Source organism: Sciurus vulgaris (genome assembly GCF_902686455.1).
Source record: "Sciurus vulgaris genome assembly, chromosome: 16".
Lineage (NCBI taxonomy): Eukaryota > Metazoa > Chordata > Mammalia > Rodentia > Sciuridae > Sciurus > Sciurus vulgaris.
Window position 1 is genome coordinate 3,913,838 of NC_136477.1, and position 21,525 is coordinate 3,935,362.

The 21,525-nt window shown below is 51.8% G+C and overlaps 1 protein-coding gene across 8 annotated transcripts in view; it reads right to left on the reverse strand.

Moving 5' to 3' along the window:
* RANBP3 (RAN binding protein 3) overlaps nt 1–21,525 on the reverse strand; it is a 56,059-nt gene that overhangs the window by 22,210 nt on the left and 12,324 nt on the right. For 6 of the 8 annotated variants that reach the window (XM_079115327.1, XM_079115325.1, XM_079115324.1 and 3 more), the window contains exons 2-5: nt 15,850–15,905; nt 9,570–9,770; nt 1,351–1,387; nt 1,175–1,261 (exon numbers count right to left, since the gene is read on the reverse strand). In XM_079115327.1, coding sequence (XP_078971453.1) covers nt 1,175–1,261; nt 1,351–1,387; nt 9,570–9,770; nt 15,850–15,905 — 381 coding nt within the window. The remainder of the gene's footprint in view (nt 1–1,174; nt 1,262–1,350; nt 1,388–9,569; nt 9,771–15,849; nt 15,906–21,525) is intronic. The other 2 variants (XM_079115329.1, XM_079115328.1) reach the window with 1 other exon arrangement.

A 21,525-nucleotide genomic window follows, 5' to 3' on the forward strand; every position in this document is an offset into this window, starting at 1 on the left:
CTCCTCCTATAGAAACACCTGTCCAGGTGTGCAGAAAACTTTAAGCACGGCTGCAAACCAACCAGGCAGCTCCTGGATATCTGGGGACAAATGACAGCATGTCCATCCGGGGCCTTGTGCAGCTGGGAAGGGATGTGTCAGTATCCAAAATCAACATCGAGGGCAGAGAGCTCAACGACCAGGGTGCCGAGAGATGCCTGGAAGGACGCTGGACTATGCTCTGCCCTGTGCTCCTGCCACACGCACATTTCTTTGTGAGCAGAAGTCACTGTCCGGAGTGATCTTTCCCTTATAGCGCTAGTAATGGCCATGAAGCCCACAACCGGAAAACGTTTCCCATGAACTGCCTAAGAAGGCATTACACGCCGTGCAACCAGAAGACCTCTCTAAATACGCCTGTGCCTCCAGACCATGAGACAGCACCAGTGTGGACCAAGGCATGATGGGGAAGAGGAATGGCTCGGGGTCAACAGTTACCCTTGAACTTGGAGGGTGGCTCCATGCTGGAGGCAAGGGCCAGGCTTTCTGTGCCTCTTGAGTAGCCCAGACCACTCTCTGTCCCAGAAACCTGCCTCTCTGCCATGCCCGCCTCTGTACCTAAGGGGCCTGCTGGCTTGCATGCTATGCCTGATGCCCTTTGGGCATGTGCCCCACATCCCACCTGGCCCTTCCTCCAAGGCCCCACCAAGTCCCCCGCCCCGGGAATTCATGGCATGGCGTCCAGGGTTCTGCTGGGGCTTCTTGGTTTGTGAGCGAGTGCGTGTGTGAATGCATGTGTGTGTACACGTGTGCACATGCTCATGTGTCTGGCTGCTGCACTGGGCAGCTGGTGCTCCCACAGCTGAAGGTCGGCCCACAGCGTCACAGCAGCCTTAGGAAGGATCCCAACGAATGGTCAGAGCCCAGGAGGGCTCTCCGGCTCCGCCCTCCTCTCCTACTTCTGAGGAACGATCTTTACCACACCATCGAGGGCCTCTGCCTGCTAAGTCTCACCATGCTGTTAAGTGCCACTGACTCCACGTGGGGGACACCTGGTGCCATACTCAGGCAAGTTCTGACCTCACTCCCGACAGAGACCACATCTACCGGGATCTGGGCAGGGGCCAGATGGGGGATGTGAGGTGTCAGAGGGGAACAATTAAGTGACAGAACGATAAATGCTTTTATCATTTACCTGACTGTGAAGGTGGGAACTGGGTTAAAGAGGACGTTCTTTCTCGCTTGACAGGAGGGCAGTAGTTTCCATCTTCTCGGTCAGAATCTACAGAAAATAATAAGGAAGAGGAGGAACGTCAGGCTGCTTCTGTTTTTGCCACCGAAGATGGCCAAACGCTTCAGAGACTTCCTTACCCTCTCCTGCTTCAGGACTGGAGCCTCCAGCTGACCTCTGAAACAAGAGCACACGGCAGGCTGGTGAGAGGTGGCGGGCTCCGGAGACCCAACCCCCGGCTCTGGAGCCAGTGGTGCCAAATGCACAACTGGGGCTAACTCCTGGCACTGTCACTGCTCCCTGCACAGAACTCCAGCCCACCAGAGGTGACTTCTGACAGCTTTCTGACAGCTCAAAGACGCCTAGCACGGGATCAGGTTCTCTGCTCCTCCACAGGTCATAGCTGACTGGTGTGCCACCACGGGAACAACACAACACTACTGGGCACGAGTCATTCTGCCAGGAGTTGAAAAGCAAGCTTCTCCACCACTAGGGTGGCAGGGTTGCTTGAAATGGTCACTTAACGTGGGATCCACTTGGTGTCCACTCCGTGCCCTGGAACAGTCTATGGTACAGACTCCTGCTCCAGGCTGGGCTTGGTCAAAGTCCACTGCAAAGTGTTCAGAACAGAACCGTCGAACCCTGTACGACTCTATGGACCACAGAACCACCACAATCTAAGAGAAGGGGGTCTAGGAATTGCCTCCTTTTACGATTTTTAGTTCTAGAATGTGAACAAGCAGCGATTAAGATTCAGAATGAGGGCCCGGTGCCCCAATCCCTCGCGTAAGTCCCTTGGCAGGGATGTATTGTTCTCCAGACCTCAGCAGCCACCAGCCCACTCTGAGGAGCGGATGCCACTCCTCCTCGTGGACTTCATCGAAGAGCCAGAAGACCCAGTTTCCTATTTTTGAAAACTCTCCTCAGGAGTCAGGCTGAGCCACACAGGGACTGTTCGCCTCGATGGGCTGTTAGGGATTAAATGAAATGATGCGTGTGAAAGTTCTCTGCCAACTGTGGAGTGGCGTGTAGAAGAAGTGACTGGAATAAATAAGACTAAAGACGCTGGGCACCAGGAGAGACCCTCCTAAGGGGAGAGGTGCTGGCACGTTTTTCCATAAAGGGCCGGTCATTGCTTTGGTCTCTGCCACATTCTTTGCTTTTGTCTTTATAATCCTTTAAAAATGTAAACGGGCTGGGGATATGGCTCAGTTGGTAGAGTGCTTGCCTTGCAAGCACAAGGCCCTGAGTTCAATCCCCAGCACCACCAAAAAAAAAAAAAAAAAAAAAGTAAACAATGTCTCAGTTCCCCAGCTGCACAAAAACAGGCTGTGGGCTGGAATCTGCAACAGCAAGATACCCAGAGAGGGTAGGGGTTTCTTCAAAGTCACACAGCTAATTCATGACAGTTAGAAAAGGACTGTAACCTGGATTTCCTCCTTTGCAGTGGGAGCCGACAGCTTAGGTGTGTGTCAGGAAAGCAAGCCTGCTTGAGGTCTGTTAGAGCTCTCTGGAATTGGTCCTAGGGGACTGTGTGAGGTGAGGGGAAGTTACAAGTAACCCCATGTGTGTAGTACCTGGGCGATGACAGGATCAGAGGCCACTGCCACCCAAGTACTAGGGAAATAAAATCCTCTTAATACCATGGAGGGAGTCTCTTTTATTTATTTATTTTTTGGTGATACCGGGAATTGAACCCAGGGCTGCTCTACCAGCAAGCCACATCACCAGCCCTTTTTATTTTGAGACAGGGTTTCACTAACTTGCAGAGGCTGGCCTCAAACTTGTGATCCTCCTGCCTCAGCCTCCTGAGTAGCTGGTGTTACAGGTCTAGGCCACCGTGCCCAGCCATGGTAGGTTCTCTCAGTGATGGGCCACTGTGGAAATACCACTGCCCCAAATGAAATGAAATGAAATCCTCATGCCCAGTGTGCCAGTTCTGAATCTGTACTGTGCAGTGCTGGAATGTAAGAGCAGAGCCCCAAGCCCTACCATGCCTCCCCCTTCCCCGAGTTGTACAGAAGGGATCCTGGCTCTGCTGGCTCTATTTCCAATGGGGGCTAACCCTCCCTGGGCCTTGGTTCCCTCCCTCAGACACTGGGGATGCTAATGCCTCCCTGGCAGCGGGGGTTGGGCCTTCAGAGCCGAGGCAGGTGGAGCCCAGAGTGAGACAGTGAAGCTGACAGTTACTTACTATGCGGCTAAACTCAAAGCTGGCCCTGCCATGGTGCTAGACCCCTGAGGTGCACGGGGCAGGGCTTCCAAGCTCAGGAGATAGGCTAACTGGGAGAGCTGGGTCTTCTGAACTAAGTCCTGGGTCCAACCACAAGGTGGCACCTGGTTGGGGACCCGTGAGGGGGTTAAGAGGACCCTGAACCGGAACTTAGTGTGGGGAGCTGAGATGCATTCCTGAAGGGCTTTGAGGACACAGAGGCCAGAGCCTGAGTTGTGTCTGCTCACACAGATCGCACCACTGGCTTGTCATAAGGTCTACTCTCTTGGTATCATCTTTTTCTAGAGTGGCATCAGGGGGATGCAGGCTCCTATTAGCAAAGAAGAAGAAGAAGAGGCAGCGACTACCTGCCCTGGCTGATGCAGCCGTGAGTGGGCCGCACGACCTCTCTGGAGAGCAGGTCACTCTAAGCTGAGAAGGGGCAAGAACACATCTTACTTGCCCTCTGAGCCTGTCAGCCTCCCAAAACTTGATAGAGGTCCCTGGGAGAGTCCAGCCACCTCTTCAGTCCAATATTCTTGGATAGGGCACTGACTGCCTCCCTTGTCCTCCCAGGTTTTTCTAACAGCAGGCCGAGCACAGACGCACCCACGACTCACCCCACGGCTCTAGGCTCTTCTTTCCTCCTACAATTTAACAAGCATCCTGACTGCATTGAAGCCTCTGAGTTCACCTCCTTGGTCTTGGGAGCCTTCCCTTTCCCAAATAACTTCCAGGCCTGCTGATGGCCCTCTCTTGGAGCTTCATGCCTCTGCAGATAAGCGCTCCTTCATCAGGGATGTCCTACTCTCCTTGGTCACACAGTCGTGTTGCTCCTTACGCTTTTCCTTTGTGGTTTTGAATTCACTTAGAGTCCCTGCGCTAGACTCCAAGGAGGGAACTGGTCCTTGTCCAACAAAGGGACACTGTCCCAGACACTCTGCAGGCCATGGAGACACAGCAAAGGCTAGTGCCCTGACCTTATCTGTATTAGTGTCTGGGCCAGAGGACCTGGGTATCTTCCTGCTTTCTCAGCTCCCACAAGGATACTTCCACCACCATCACAACCAAGGCCTCTGCATCTGACCACCTGTGACCATGCGTGATCTCAGTGAGTCTCCGTGTAAATTTCCTGGTTTTCCTTCTGTTACAGATTTCTAATTCATTCGGCTGTGGCTGGAGAATGTACTTTGCATGACTTCAATCCTTTCAAATTGGGGAGAAGTGTGGAATCCTTCGGAAGGCCGTGTGCATGGGGAGGACATGCGCCCTGCTGCTGGGGTAGCGGGCTCCCAGGGCTGCTTGGGTCCTCCTCTTACCATCCTCTCTCCAGCAGTCCTACTGAAAGCAGGGTGCTCCTTCTCCTTTCAGTTCTGTTGGTTCCTGCTTTGAGTATTTGGGGTTCTTTCCATGACACCCATGCCTCTCAGTGATTGGAGTCTCCTAAAGGATCTGATGGGTGCTATAGCTCTCCCTCCAGAGCAGAGTAGCCAGTCATGAGCTGATGCCTCTGAGGCTCCCACCTGGCCTCTCAGGCCTGTCTGCGGCTCTGGCAGCCTGCTGCTCGGCACCTCATCCTCCCCTCCAGCACACATCAAAGTCCAGTCAGCCAGAGTGTGAGAGAATGTCCACCTGGTCACACCACCATGGCTCCTACTTGCTGGCCTCCCACCGGCCCCTGCAGATGGCCCACTCTGCATATGGAGGTCATGTCTGCCTGATCCTCTCTCTTAGGCCCTGACTATTAAGAGCCCTTGGTGGCCTCCTGCAGCATGGAGTCCTCTCATTCTACATCATTTCTGCTTGCCACCCTGAACACAGGGACTCTATGCTCCTCACACAGTGTGGGGCACCATCCTTGCCCTGGGTCTCCGCAGGACTGGGATGCTGTCCCTCACAGTCCACTACTATGACAGCCACCTCCAGGGCATGCCTGCACTCATTCCCCAACCCAGCTCTGGTCCCTGACCCTTTCCTGCCCCATTTTGCCCAGCGTAGTCAGAAGTGACCTCACATATCAGTCTGGTGTCTGTCTACCATGACCATACAGCTCAGAGAAGCACCCAGGGCCCTGGGCAAAAAATACATTTGGGGAGGATTTTCAGCACACATGAAGTCCATGTACTTTGCTGTACCTGTTTTGGTGACCCCAAGAAGAAAGGGTGTCTGGCCAGATAAGACTCAGATGCTCCCTGACCCAACCTCAGGACACCCTCAAATCCATGCCCCAAGTCTCTTCTAAGAACCTGCTTACAGAAAAGTGGTGGCCTTTTGGTCCTGGGAAGGATGATGCAGGAAGGTCTTCCTCCTGGGGAACCTTCCAGGTGCTGCTGGAACCCCCCAGTGAGGAAACTGCCACCATTGATTCCTCTTTAAGACTAGAGAAAGGATGGGAGAGGGAACCTAAGGCAGCATCCTGTCTGCTGCTTTTAGACGTGCCAGCTCTGGAGCCCTCCACAGCTGCCCTTTGGAGGTGTCACCTGTCCCCAGCCCTCACTGGAACCCCTTGCTCCATACCCTGCCAGATGGGAGGGCCTCTGTCTTAGGACAAGGCTGGGCTTACTGTCCACTGGCCTGTGCCATCTCTCCCAAGGAAGGAAAAGGATTGGGATGCAGGGGACCCTTCGATCACCTGGCACCACACAGGCCTACACCAGCCTCACCCTCTCCATTTCCCTTAGACTCCTGGGTACCAAGGAGGCCTGGGGACCACTGCTCACCCCAACCAAGGAAGCAGGTTCTCAGAGTTCTGTCTGGGATGATACCAGGGACACATGCAGGTCTGGGCTCCAGAGGGGTGCAGCCCACAGCCCAGGAGTCACCAAGGAGACGTGTGTGAGAAATTTGAGAGTGCTTCCTGGGGAGCAGTGAGGACAGAAGCAGGGTGAAAACCTCACTTCCTCCTCCACTTCTTCCCAAACCTGACTCCACCACTGATGATTAGGACTCCAGGATGACACCCCAGGAACACTGGGTTGACACTCATTTGAGACACCACAATAAAAACATTCCTCATTAATAACCACACCAGGAAGCAAAGGAGAAAGGCGACCAAAGATGACCCTCGGACTTATTTCTCAGGCATCGGGAAGAACGTATGAAGCAGGCTCATAAGGATGACATCCCCACATGCTTGGCTGAGGGCAGGCCAGCAGCCCCGCCCGCTGGGGGAAGAAGCTCAGCTCTGTAAGGTGCACGAGTCCCTGACGCTGAGTGCAGATGGGGAGGGCATACCTAACCCAGAGTGGGACTGCAGTTGTAGGGGCATCTGTCGCGAATAAAGGATAAATGCTGAACCCCATCATCAGTACATTTATTCAGAATCTATCCCTCCAAAACGCATGGCTCCTGTAAGAATGCCCGGCGTGGCCTGGAGTGCAAAGGGGAAGGCTGACCCAGGGTGGGAGAGAGCGGAGCTGCCTTCAGGTGCAGACAAAGGGGCAGTGGGCAGGCATGAGAGGCCAGAGGGCAGGGCCAGCCAGGTAACCTTCCTGGTTAACAGCACCTACAGCCGGGCTTGATGGCGCCTCGGTTGATTCTAACTGCACCGACCAGTTAGAGCGCCCGACTGGTGGGAGCTGCAGGAAGATGGGTGCCCGGGAGGAGAAACAGAATGCAGGCCACTTCAAAGTCGGTTACCCTGTGACAGGCCACCAGCTCAAAAATGCTTTTGTAGAGGCGGACATTGAAAAAATCACTGAGGAAAGCAGAGAGGCCACCTTGAAGGTCTGGATGCTGAGGGGCGATGAGGTCATGGCTTGTGGGAGCTGGGAGGGGAGAGGAAGCTGCCAGTCAGAGGGCTTGCTCCTGCCTGCCTGCCTGCCCCTTCTCTGTGGTCCTAAAACACATCTGAAGCTTGGCAATGCCTGGCACAGAGCTTTGATCCAACATGATTCCAGCAGGCTCAGAGTAAGCATGGAAAACTGCTTTCTCCAGAGATGCAGAATTTAATCTGCATAAGGTTTGGTCTTCTTCAATCTGTCTTCTGAGAGACAGAAGTCTGATAACATAGAGATTTTTTTCTGGTAGTGAGTCCTCAATGGCCAGAGCTCTGAGGAGACGGAAAGATGAGGAGGGCCTTTTATAAGCAAGCCACTACTTATTATGAAGAGCTCTCAGCTTCACATTCCCCCAGGAGTCCGGGAACAGAGGACAGACCAGACGTGATGGATGAGACCTGCTGGGTAACAGTGGGTGGTTTCCTGAGCACCGATGTGGGGCAGAACAAGATCCAAGTTTGTTCTGATACAAAAGAAAGTCTGCATTCACCAGAGTTTACCTCAGTTCAAGAAGAAGCAGGATCGTGTTCCACCTGACTTGATTTATGGACTAGCTGACCTAAAACAAAGTTTAGTTTTCCTTGCACATGCCCAATCAGTGGAAAAAGCCAATTAAGAGGAGCTGCTGGGAACCAGCCTGATTTCTCTGTGGAGAGCCCAAGGCAGCAAACACTGTCACCAAGGGCTGTGCCGGTGCTGTGTCCAAGACCCCTGAGGTTACCAGCTACAGCATGCGTGTGTGCCGCGTGGCTGGCCATCAGTGCCATCAGTGCATTTACAACCTGCTGCCCTCAGCCCTGCAGTCCTGGCTCTGTCCTACGGTGGATTAACTCATTCCGAGGCTCCCTGCCATGATGCTTCACATTTTCCTGGACAGTTTGGGAACTGCCTGCGTTCCTCAGGATTAGAGTCTCTGACCTAAAGACCACAAGAATCAGTGAGCTGGGTTTGACAGACACAGGTCACCGCCTGAGTTGGTCAGGTCTTGGAGGCACATCACGGTGAGAAGTGACACCCCACCAAGATACCAGGGGCCTCTGTCAGATATCAAGAGACCCCTGTGCTCTTGAAGAGCAGCTCCACCACACCAGGTCTGACAGCCCTATTAGCTACTCTCACTCTGAGACTCGCCACCTCAGCAGCTGCAGGGTCCACTGCAAGCTGCCCTTCTCAAGTTCTGGCCCCACGTGTTCTCAGAAGCTGTGCTCTTGAGGACCAAAGAAGGCCAAAGGCACACTAACTCACACCGTCCAACTCAGGTGTTTCCAGGAGCCGCTCTGCCAGGCCGGAGCCCTCCGTGCGAGGGCTTGCTCCAGGGCACTGCGGCTTGCTCTCGCAGCTTCTCAAGTCTCACCACCCAGGCCCTCTTCCACCCTGTGAAGGGCAGCCCTTCCCCCACAGACCCTGGCTCGAGGCACGGATTACACAGCAACTCCTCCAAAATGTCAGGGCTCCGATCTTGCCACTTTCTTCTGCGTGTCCTAGGGGCTTGGTGGCTATGACTGAATCTTCGTGGTTTCCTTAAAAACAGGAACTGGTGGTGGAAGGAGTCACTCAGGGGTGGGAAGGTATGTGGGACTGTGCTACGCTAGAAGACAGTCTGGTGTTTAGAGCAAGCAATAGGGCCAGATCCTCTGTTCCCTCGTTATGTCATGAGAGCAGGAGTCTTCTGTCATTAGACACCCAAGGGACAGAGTTTTCAATGTCAAAGGTAGGACCATATTTACCTTTCCCAATGTATTAAACTTCAAAAACCTAAGATGCTTCTTGCTCTCAAATGTTTATGACTGTTTCCACCTTTATCTTCAAAATCCTTCACAACACAAAGAGGAAGAGCACAAGGGGCTCCCCCCTACATTCGAAGGAGGGGCTTTTTCTTCTTTCTGCTTTGAAAGTGAACAAGCAGTTCACTGTCTAGCCACAGTCCAAACAGAAGCGGCCTTGCAGCCTGACTGGGGCTAGATGACTCTTCTTACAGATGAGGGTAGTTAGCGCTCCTCAGAGTTCTGACACTGAACTTAAATGCCCAAGTTCAGGGACAGGAGAAAGAGAAGCAGAAGAGGGAGAAGGGGTAGAATTTGATTTGGAAGGGTCTCCGCCTACTCAATTCCTCTTTTGACCACTGTGTCTCTCTCAGGAAGCAGGATTAGTCTCTTGCTATGGGTACAGACGTCTCTAACTAAAAGAGACCAAGCATAAAAGAGGGGTTACTCTTCCTGACTTTCACTGGCACGAATGAAGGGAGTTGTTATCATTAGCTGCTTGTGTTGATCTGGGGTCTGGGTGAGAGGGACCCCAGGGAAGGGGCTGGTCTGGGTGACTCCCCCAGGGCAGTGTGGTGCCGTGTGGGCAGTGTGATTGGACTTACCCCTGCCAGTTCTCGTGGAAAAGGAAGCTGGGCTTCAGGAGCGGGAAGCGGAGGAGTGCTGGCTGAAGTGCTAGCAGGGGCAGGAGGTTCTAGGGCATGCTCACCAGCTGATTCGGGGTGACCCATGCCATGGTGGGGGGCCTCAGCCTCCCCCTGAGGCTCCTCTCCTGAATCCGACAAGTCTTTTTGCTCTGCGGAGGACTGGGAGCAAAAAAGACAATTTTCCTTCAATGTAAAATAAAGGCTGTGCCATGGGGCAGGGGAGGGCCGGGGCGGGTGGCAGGGCTGGAGATGGCTCTACTCTCAGGGAGGAGGGGCCGAAAAAGTAAGCACTGCTTCGCTCAGTTTGACCCAACAAGGACAAAGCAAGTGAACTGCTTGACTTTACAAGGAGCTCAGAGGTGTCCAGGAAATCTGGATCCTCATTTTCAAAACTGTAGGGTGGCCTAGTACAGCTAACTGTGCTTATGGGCCTTGAGGGAGGAACAGCCCTCTTGGTGACAAAGAGGATGATTATGCTAAAGACTCTTAACTCCCAGAGGCTGGTAGCACTTCTCCTCGCCATGCTCACTGTGCAGCTGGTGCCAGACCACTTCTGTGCACAAGGAGGTAGGGGACATGGGCCTGGAAGCATGTGGTCAGGTGTGAAACTGGAAGCCCAAGCCACAGGCTTCTGGGCCTCACTCCCATTCTTCTGGCACCTCTCTGTTCCTCCTGCTCACACCTGAGGTGGAGGAAGTGCCTCTTGCCTCGGTGAAGGGGCAGGGCACCAGAGGCACCGAGGGGCAGGCGCATCCACAGAACCCTTGGTCTAGGACTCTCTAGGGTCACTCGGACAAAGGCTTATTGGAAAACAGCCATGTTTACAGAAGGCTGGTTCTGGAGGTCTTTGTTCCCAAGGTATCACTGCAGCATTCTTTGAGGTGCACCTTGGTATTCCAGTCAGCTTCCATGGGCTGAGAGCTGTGGCCACAACTCCATGACTCTTGAGAAGCAGGCTATAACCCTGCTGTCCCCAAATCTCCCATGTGGCACTGTCCAACAGTGTGGAGCTGCTTCTCTTACTCAGTGACCTAAATGGCTAGAGGGCTAATCTGTCTCCCTGCAGACGTTGTATTTTCTGGGCGTGAAGTGGCTGACCTCCTCAGAAAGGGGTTGGGCACTACTTACTTTCTTTTATTTAATTCTGTTGGGGGGTGGGTAATGGGGATTAAACTTAGGGGTACTAGACCACTGAGCTGCATCCCCAGCCCTGTTTTGTATTTTATTTAGAGACAGGATCTCACTGAGTGGCTTAGCACCTCGCTGTTGCTGAGGCTGGCTCTGAACTTGCGATCCTCCTGCCTCAGCCTCCTGAGCCACTGAGATGACAGGAGTGGGCCATCATTTTGTGAGATGAGGTCTTGCTCTGTTGCCCAGGCTGGCCCCAAACTGCTGGACTCAAGTGATCCTTTTACCTCAGCCTCCCAAGTAGTGGGTCACCATGCTGGGCCTGGTGCTACTTTTAAACATGTGATCCTATAGGTGGAAATTAACTACATGAAGAGGAGTTAAGAACTTCCCAAAATTCTTTGGAATGCCAAAACAACATGTTAACACATCGTTCTGTCTCAAGAGTCACCAAAGGGACACTGTCTGCCTATTCAGGGATATCCAGTGACACAGGCCTTCCCAGAGGCAAGGTGGTCAATTCAGCCCCCAACATCTGTTGCTACTTTATAGACAGAGATTTAACAACTCATCAAGGAAAATCAAACCCAGAGCTCTGTGAGAAACTGCGCTCGCTAGTCAGAACCACTTCAATGTCTGACCCCTGCTTCTGGGATGCAAGCCTTCCAATGCCCTCAGGGAGGATGCGAGAGGCAAGCGGAAAGAACCAAAATGACACCAACTTCACTGTCAACTAAACAATTCTTAAAAGGGCCGAGAAATGTCACGTCACTCCCTCTACTAAACTTAGAGAATTCCTTGGGAGAAATAATGAACATCATAGCAGCATCTACTCGGGTTCTAGTGTTTTTCCTGGGCAAGGACAGTATGCTTTCAAGAGCCCAGGTAGGACTGTAGTTCCCAACATGTGTGGAAACATCAGACATTAAGACTTCATCAGCCGAAAATATGCTAAAATGTGTGCAAACAAACAGGCACGGGGCCGGGGAGATAGCTCAGCTGGTAGAGTGCTTGCCTTGCAAGCACAAGGCCCTGAGTTCGATCCCCAGTACCGCAAAAAAACAAAAACAAAAACAAACACAAGCATGGTGTAAGCATCAAATCTGGTCGGAACACATCGTGCCAGCAGTTCCAGTGCCACTGCACTGAGCAGCCCTCTCACAGCTGCTGGTGTTCTTACCAAATGGGCACCATCCTGCCAGAGCGAGTGAAGAGCCCCTGCAGGTTAGCTAGTGCTCTGCAGCGAGGGTGGCTGAGAGAAGCGCCTGGGCACTACCAACAGGAGGACATTGAAACACTCTTCAAGCCAAAAAGAAGGACCTGTCTCCATTCAGGGCAGTTTGAAAAAAAGCTTCAATTTTGCCCCAGAACACCAACGCCTGCAAACCCCATGTTTCACGGAGGGAGCCGTCCTGGTGGCACAGGCCCAGGGAAGGAGTCAATACAATTCCTGAGCTGCCAACCGGCCACGGAGTCTTTTGAAGTGCTGGCAGTAGAATTAAAAACTATCCAACACTTTTCTTGACACAAAATAAGAGGGTCAGGCCACTAGTCCCAAGGCTAAGTGACGCCCCAAGCACTCCACAGCAAAGGCAATTCAGCACGTCCGACCGCAGCACGCAGAGGGGCTCTGCCACTGAAGCCGGCTGCCAGCACAGCCTCTCTCTTTTCCATTTCAAATCCTTTATCTCAATCTCGATTCTCGGCGGGGGGTGGGGGTTGGGGGGACACCCTCCGCTGGGGGAGTGGGTTCTTTTACGTGAATACCCTTGGGTGGTTTGAGATGATGTACTGAAAGAAGTTAGCTGCTTCCACAGTTGACAATGGAACTTCTTGATCTTTGGGGATCAAACAGTGGTTAGGGGAAAAAAAAAATGACTACAAGAGGCATTTGAGGGACAATTTTAAATATGGACTGTATGTTGAAGACTATTACTGCATCCATGATCATATTCTTGCGAATGACATGGTCTCAGGTTCACAAAGGAGAACGGCCCCACTCCTAGAGACACTTGAGGAAGACTTTTGGGGGACATGGCATGTGGGCAGTTTACAGGTGAGAGCTTCAGCAACAATGAGAAAAACACAAACCAAGGTGATGAAGGCCCCAGCGTTCAGCACCAGCTTTCTTGAGACTTCCAAAATAAAATTCAAAAATGTAAAAATAAAATGTTGAAGCAAAATGGGGGAAAAAATAGAGCCTGCTCAGAACACTCCAGCAGTCCCAATGGCTGTCTCCTGTCGGCTTTAGTAGGAAGGGGAGGAGCTGCTGGTCTCTGACAGGAAGGAACACAGAAGCCAGATTCTCATTCTTAGAAGATCTAAAAGAGAACTGAGGCTGCTCCCTGCAGACCTGCCTTCCCGTGTCCCTTGCACTAGGAAGCCAAGGAAAAACTACGTCAGGTGTCTGTCCCTCGTGTTCTGCCCAACTCTTGACAGGTCCTCAGGCCTCAGGGAAAAGCAGGGTGGAAGACTGCATCCATCTGGACCCAGCTGCGGGACTGCAGCCCTACCAATGCCTCCCGGCTTCTGCCCTTCAACACAGACGTTTTTTGCATGCCCTTCAGTGATCTTGCCACAGAAGTGTCACAGAAGTGGGGCATTGAACTCCCAAGAGCTGGAGGGCAGTTATTTTTAGAGACCCATTTGGAATTGGCTCTGAGTCAATATTTTGATAAGAGCACTTGCCTGTCACTTAAGTGACTAGAAGCCTTCCTAGCTAACCTTCCAGCTCAGGTTCAAGGCCCACCCTTTAAGGTGATTTGCACAGATCTCTGGAAGGTTATTCATATAAATCATCTTCACATTACAAAGTAGCTGAACTCCCTTAGCTGTGAAAACAGTACCAAGACAGGAACTAATGATTTTAAAAGCATTTTAAGTCCATCTGAACACATTACATTTTATCGTTTCAGCTGAGCTGGTTGTCTTAAAGTCTTCAGGTTAAGAGAGTTATTAAATACTATTATTTGGGCTGGGGATATAGCTCAGTTGGTAGAATGCTTGCCTTGTAAGCACGAGGCCCTGGGTTCAATCCCCAGCACTGCCAAAAAACAAAAACAAAAACAAAAACAAAAAACAAAACCAAAAACACCCCCAAAATACTATTATTTGTTGGCAGACTTTTTTCTGCAGAGGTCAAAACAATACTAAATATCTAAAGATACTAGATAAAGATACTCAATATCTCGTTTCTTTTGGTGCTGAGGATGGAACCTGGGGCACTGCACATTCCAAGCATGCGTGGTGGCACTGAGCAGCACGCCTCTACTAAAGGACTCTGCAGCACACCCTTGCTGCTATGTAGCCACGGGACCGCGAAGGGTATGGAGGGGCTGTGCTCCAATACAACAGTTCACAAAAACAGGTGCTGGTGGAGGGCCTGAGTGTGCTGACCCCTGTTCTAAACTGAATGTGGCCCAAATGATCACTATGAAATCCCAAATCTACAGAAGTCCTGCTTTTACTGAACTGGAGAGAAAGGACCTGAACAGCTAAAAAGAGATGGAACACAACACATCTGGTTCCTAAGGACTTTATTGACCATCCTGTGTCAGAACACTTCAGCCCCTTCATATCAACTGGCCCAGCAAACAACACGTCAGGGTCTGGAGAGAGGGGAGCACGGGTCTGCAAACACTGCCTGATCACCGAAACCAACTGGCTCTTTCTTTGGCAATATTGGCCATGGGAAAGTTTAACTCAGAAGAGACTAACATCACAAGCTCACCAGACATTAGCCCAAGCAAGCACAGATAGCGTGGGGTGGTGGAACAGGACAGCCACTTCCCTCCTCCCAACACACACACACACACTTCCTGGCAGACCACTTGAACATCACCCAGGAAAACCAGGCCACATGCTGAGAAGTTTTGGCTTCTCCTCTCTGTCCAAGGGAAGCAGTTGGATTGCTACGAGCTCCAAGTCACCAGACCAGCAGCAGCTCCTAACCTGGGAGGCAGTCACCCTGCAAAAGGTCTGGGAATCCACTGGAGCACCAAGTAGATGTGATTCTCAAACACTTCATTCTCAACAAGATGCAAACAAACTTCAAAACATGCCAAATTCATTGCAGCACTGTGGGTATAAAATGCTGCAACAGACATCAAATTACAACTACAGTCAGGTCAGGGGCCTCAGTGGTGAGGGACCACAAGAATTTGAGATGACTAGGGGAATCCTCCCTCCAGCTGGGAGTCACTGCCACACACCACCAGCTGACTTTTTTTTTTTTTTGCAGGGCGGTAACCAGGGATTGAACCCAGCCCTATTTTGTATTTTACTTAGAGACAGGGTTTCACTGAGTTGCTTAGTGCCTCACCGTTGCTGAGGCTGGCTTTGACTCAGCAATCCTCCTGCCTCAGCCTCCCGAGCCGCTGGGATTACAGGCGTGCGCCACCGCGCCCAGCACCAGCTGACTTCTGACACAGCTCCAATCTTCCATACTCATTGTCAGGGAAGGGCTTCCAGGTAGATAGCAACAGGTGGTTGTGGTTTTATGACGGATCCACAGGGCACCAATCAGACCTGACATCAGGTGAGGTACTTCCAGCACTCCAGAGACACAATTCAAATTGGAAACAACCCCACAAAGACTGGGATCAACAGACAATGCAAGCAAACTCACAATCATTCTAAATGTATCCATGCCAAGTTGGTTGGGTCATAGAATTTCCCTAAATTCTTTGTTTTCATGGTGCTGGGGATTGAACCCAGGTCCTCACACATGCTGAACACATGCTCTACCAATGAGTGACGTCCCCGGTCACCTGCTACCATCTCCACAGGTTCATGCCCCCCTCCTTCCCATCCTTCTTCCCTCCTCCCCTTCTCCCTCCTTTTCCCTCCTGTCTCTCTACTGCTGCTTTCTGAATGAGCAGTGGTTGTTTCTAAAACAAACCAGTAGGCGTTACAAAGACACTAATACTGCTTTACAAAGGCCACTGGTAACTCAGCCACCCCTCCAGCTCAAGGTGAAGGCGTATAGCCTGCTTGCTGTCTCCCTATCAGTGGGTAGCAGCAGCTGTGGCCATGCAACCTGGACAATAGGCACTTTGGAAGAGATCAAATTAGAGAAACAGTGTGAAGAGAGAACATACCAGCCCCTTACCTTTTGTCCTTTATCCTTCTGAAACACAAAGACAGGCGGAGCAATGGCAGGCTTTTCTGCAAAAAGAAAAATTGGTTTTTTTCCCCCCAACACTATATTCACACAGTAAACAAAGCTACACTTTTTTGTAATAAGTCTAAAAATATACATATGCACAAATATACGAAACTCCGCTAACACCAAACTGCTCCAGAACAGCTTCTTCACCAGGACACTTGGGGGTGGGGGTATGTTCTGCTGCTGAATGAAATCCAAACCTTATTATTGGTGCCCCTTTCTATGTGCATATTATGTAATAAACAAAATGTTTTCATGATTCCCCAGGGCAGGCATGCACATGACAATGGGAGGCACCAGGCAGCCACTCTCCAGCCCCACCAAGGGCCCCTTGTGAGAAGGTCACTCAGGGTGCAAGGGCTTTCTAGAGCACCTCCTGAATTCCAAAGGCTGGAAGCCAGTTGAATTCCTATTTTATTTTTTTAATCTGCAAATCAGAAGGCAACCAGCCTGCAGCCTCTGGCACAAAGCTGCTGCTCTCTGGAGAGCTTGTGTGGCCCAGCACAACACTGGGCTGGGATTTCTACCTGAGCACCATTTAGAAGGAAGGCTATGTGGGGTTGCCCAAAAGCTGTTGTTGAAGGAGGAAACGCTGTGGGATATTTTGCTACCTGATAGGACAAGAGCAGTGCAGCCTGTGGCTCCCATCACTCGTTACCTATAAAGGCCTACAGTCCTTTGCCACTTGGCCCTGACACAGGTAGCAGCTTGGGAAGCCCCTCCTGTCCACTCAGGGACACGCTCATGAGGATTGCTTTGAACCCCAGGCCTCAGATCTGGGTGGACTCCCAATAGCCCTGCAGGGCGCAGCAAAAGGAGCTGTTAATCTGGTGGCCATGCTGCGTGCTGTGCCCTGTTACAGAATTTGGGCACAGTCCTGCTCCCCTGGGACCTCACTGTGGGGAGCCAGATGTCAACCCTGGAAGTGTGCACAGGCACTGCATTACCATGTCGAGCGGAGGTCTCAAGAAGTGCTGACAGGAATAGTGGCAACTCAGAGGTGCAGCTTTTAGGGTGACAGGAGTAGGGAGGGGGTAGTGTGGCTCTGCTCCAGACGTAAGGAGGTGTTATAAAGAGCCGGGGGAAGCACTGTTGGGATTGAGAGAGAAGTCTGGAAAGGGGGACGTGGGCAGCAAATGCAATCGCTGAGGAGAAACAGAGGCCTGGGAGCAGGTTTTAGGAGAAAAAGGGGTGAGCTGTTGGGTGGCGGGGTGCAAAGGGCTCTCCAACCAGGATTTTTATACTTCCCTAAGCTGCCATCTCCCGAACGAACAAAGGGATGAATGTGTATCTGTCAGACAATGAAAGATGCCAAATGAGGGGCTGGGGTTGTGGCTCAGTGGCAGAGTGCTTGCCTAGTACGGTGAGGCCCTGGGTTCGATCCTCAGCACCACATTAAAAAAAAAAAAAAAAAAAAAAAAAAAAACTTTAAAAAAAAAAAGCCAAACGAATGCTAGAAGGACTCGGGAAGGGAAGTGGCTGATCCATACTATGTCTGTTGCCAGGAGTCTGGAGACCTTCTGGCGCTTCCCCTGTACCCCACAGGATCAGAACCAGGGCAGGAGGTCAGCACCCCTCTGCATCTGATTCCTTGGCTCCTAGATGCACAGGGAAGAACCAGGGTTTTAGCCAGCACAGCATCCCCTCCACCTCATCTTCTTTAGGAAAAAACCCCTGCCCCACCCCAGCTTCAGCCCAGGGGCTAGACCTGACAAAGACAGCACACAGCACAGCATGCCCTGGCCCAGCGGACACTGGCACGTGAATACAGCCAGGTCGATATGTTGGAGATACTGAGGAGGAGAACACATTCTTTTCCTGCTGGGGCTGCTAAGCTAATAGTACATGGGCCTGGGCTGCCACAGGTACACATGGCCATCCTGAAGGGCAGTGGAAGCGGAGACAGAATGGGAAGGCTACACCCCAGCAACACTGGTGGAGGCCTGTCCTGGAGCTTCCCAGTGCTAACCCAGACTTTTCAGTCAAGTCAAGCAATGCTGGCTTTTGCTGAAGTTACTTTGAGCTAGACCTCTACCCCTGGTCACTAAGACTGCAATCTGACAGGGCTGCTGCAGTCTTAATGAAACACATGGTGCACTTGGGCACCCTGTGGAAGAAAGCCCGGACGAGTCTCAAAGCCAAGCTGAAATGCGATTTTTTCTCTGTACCAAGTTTCGCCCCCTGACCCATTATATACTTAAAAAGACTGATGGTCTGTCTCCTCTCTGCAATATAAACTATGAGGTCAGGGGCTCTGCATGAGTAAGGAGGGCTGAGAAACTGAACGCAGGGCAAAACCACACAGTGCCAGGCTAGAAAGGAAGAGCTGGAATGCACAGAGAATTCTTTGGGCACAGTGATGAGGACTGTGTTAGCTGACCTGCAGGCACACAGGAAGCTGCAATCGTGTGGGCAACTACAGGAGGCCTGGGCCACTGCAGTGCAAGGGCTCTGCCCAGAGCTACCTGGACCATGCGGCAGTGTCAGCGGGGGTGAGCAGGGCAAGGACTCGGCTGCCAGAGGCATGCTCTACGCTCTGTCTCACAGGATGCTCAGCTGGGGAGAGTGGGAGGCTACAAGGGGCATAAGGGCAGAGCTCTGAAAGCAGCTGGCCAGTGAGTTAATCGGATCCTCCCTAATTAACACCTGGCTTCTGCTCCTGGTACCCATCATGGGCACCTCTCGGACCTTCTTTTTTCTCTGACTTCTACTCTGGCTTCCATCGAGCAGCCAGAAACACTGTTGTGAAATGAACACTTAAAACTGCAATGCCCTGCCACCGTCCCCACCTTCCACACGACTATGGCCATGGCACTGAAGAGTCTGATGTCCCACACCATGGTGTGCTTCTGCACTTTTGTATGGTCTCGTCCCTCTGCCAGGAACACACGAGCGCCTTCTTTTCCGTGGTCAACACCGACTCCTGTAGAGACACCGGCCTCTGGTCTGAACTACACACCTGCCCCACTGTGTGCCCTCCTGAGCACACCTCTGGCTTGTATCAGGCCACAGGTCACTCCAAGCTACCTGCCAGGGAGGATAAGAGACCACAGTTTCTGAAGAGCTGTCTCCCATTATATGAACCAATGTACACCACCTAAAAATCATCCTCTCCAGTCACATACGCAACACCAGCTGCTATGTAATCACATAAATATTTATTAAGCCCTTATTCTGTGCACAGCACCACAGGGAAAATGGAGAACAGGAAGCTGAGGGTGAAATGTGATTAGAAAGGAAGGGGCATGTCTGCACCTGAGCTCCTGGCTGGGCTGATCTGCTTGCTGATCTACCCCTGGGATGGAAGCACTGTGACAGCGGCCTCTCTGCTACCTTCCCTTCCGTGCCCAGTGCCTCACACACAACAGGCACTTGCCAGGCAGCTGCAGACAGAAGGGAATACTACCCTCCACAGAGACTGGACCCTGGTCAGGCATGATGAGGGTCCTCCAGAAGGACAAAAACAATGGGTCACATCAACAGCAGGTGACAGCTGCCCACCTGGCCCCTGGGACCCCTGTCGACAGTAGGTTCAAGACTAACCCAATTGCTATACTAACTAAACTGCAGATGTGAACCTCAGTCACGCTGCTACCCAAATACCAAGCATCACAGTCAACACACTACAGCTCTAGTCAGCTTGCAGGCGGCAAGTCCCATCCCCAGGACTGCCCCACACTTAGCATGGGAGCAGACTGCTCTGGCCAGGCCAGAAAGTGGCACTTGTGCTACCTGCAGCTCACGTCTGGGGACAACCAGACAGGGACAGGAGGCTTCCACAACCTGCTCTAATCCCCACCCAGTTTTTCCTTCACAGCAAAGGGAAAACCACCACTAGAGATGGCTTGAGACCCAGGCCACCACAGACACCTCATGTATTAAATATTAATCACATGCAGAATGTTCTGCTCAGGTTCTGTGAGGTGAGGATTTTGAGCATTTTTTTTTGCCCTATGAAATGTTGCTGATCAAATTTGCTTATGAAAAAGCAACAGAAGGCCTGGAGACTGGCTCAAGACATCAGCATTTTAAAAGATAGGAAGACCAATGGAAAGAAACCCCTGTGTTTCTGGTTTTAGGGGGGGATGGGGTATTGGAGATTGAATCCAGGGGCATTTTATCACTGAGCTGCATCCCAGGCCTTTTTATTTTGAGACAGGTCTCCCTAAATTGCTGAGGCTGGCCTCTGACTTGCTGTCCTCCTGCCTCAGCCTCCTGAGTTGCTGGGAGTCATTATAGGTGTGAATCACTGTGCCCGGCAGGAACCACTTTGGAACAAATCCTCCCCAAGGATCTGATCGCGGACCATCTGCCATGAGGCCTGAGCACAACACTCTCCAAGCCAACGCTTTGGATGCAGTGTGGTGGGGTTCTGAGCCTTTCACTTTGAACAATACCCGGCTCAGGGTGGGTGGGCTCTACCATCTGGTACGTTAGACGCTTCCTTCCACCACAGGCTTCCTCTCTAACCTTACCAACACTTTCCAGGGTGCTGCATGCCAAGGCCCAGAAGGTGCCAGCTTGACTCAACCTCTACCCACCACCCTCATTCCACTGAAAGGAGAGAGTAAGAAGCTGGCCTACACCCCAAATAGCACTAGGGTGGAAGACTGCTTTCCAGCCCTCTACAGTGCGAAGCTGGCATCTTAGAATTCTGTCTTCGGACTTTTTCCCACCTTGCCATGTTATGCAAAGATTATCCTCCAATGGGGTTTCTTAAGATTCCAGATGTTTTGTGCATGTGGCGGGAATTCGCTGCGTACTTCACCATGTGCCAGGTTTCACCTGCATCACCTCACTGGGACTTCACAATCTGCTCTTCTTTGACAGGAAAGGGGAAGAGGAGTGCTTGTCCAGGGTGGGCCCCACTCTGAAGCCCAGGTTCCTGAGCACAGCATGGCACCATGCCATAGCACCATCCAGGCACCGCAGGTGCAAAAGGGGACAAGACCCACCCCAGTTGCTCCCTCCCACCTTTCCTGTGAGGGAGGCCTTAGAGCTGTGAAGCAACACTCTTTCCTTTTGAGGAGTGACATCAGGAATAAAGCAGCTGTCAGCTAACATTCTAGATAAATACCTCTGGAAGAGCACAAACTAAACTAGGGCGGGTGATGAGTTCTGGGGTCAGAGTGAGGCTGGTTCTACCTGTCACATGACTGCCCCCACCTCTGAGAACGCTGCACAATTATGAAGAGGGCAGATCCTGTGGAGACTGAAATTCTTTAAGACTGTCAGGAAAAGAATCAGACACGTTCTAAGGAGCATACTCAATGGTGCAACAAGTTACATTCCGTCTTGCCTGTCAAGGGTGTAACCATGGAATGCTTTGCACAACACATTCGGAATCTACTATGACAGCACACACTCCACCTCCTCCACACAAGCTTTCTTCTCTGCTTTGGAGGGAATAGTGCACACACGTGGTGCCCACGACAGGCCTGCCCCTCAAAAGTGTACCCCTGCTTATGGCAGTCTCCAGCCCCTGAGATGGAAGGTCTCCTGTGAAAATAACACAAAGGAACCTCTTAAGACCCAGAAAAACACAGGCAAAGTGAATCTGCAGAACACCTGCCTTTTCTGTTTACTCTCCCCTAACTGATGTCTCCTATACCTGCCAGG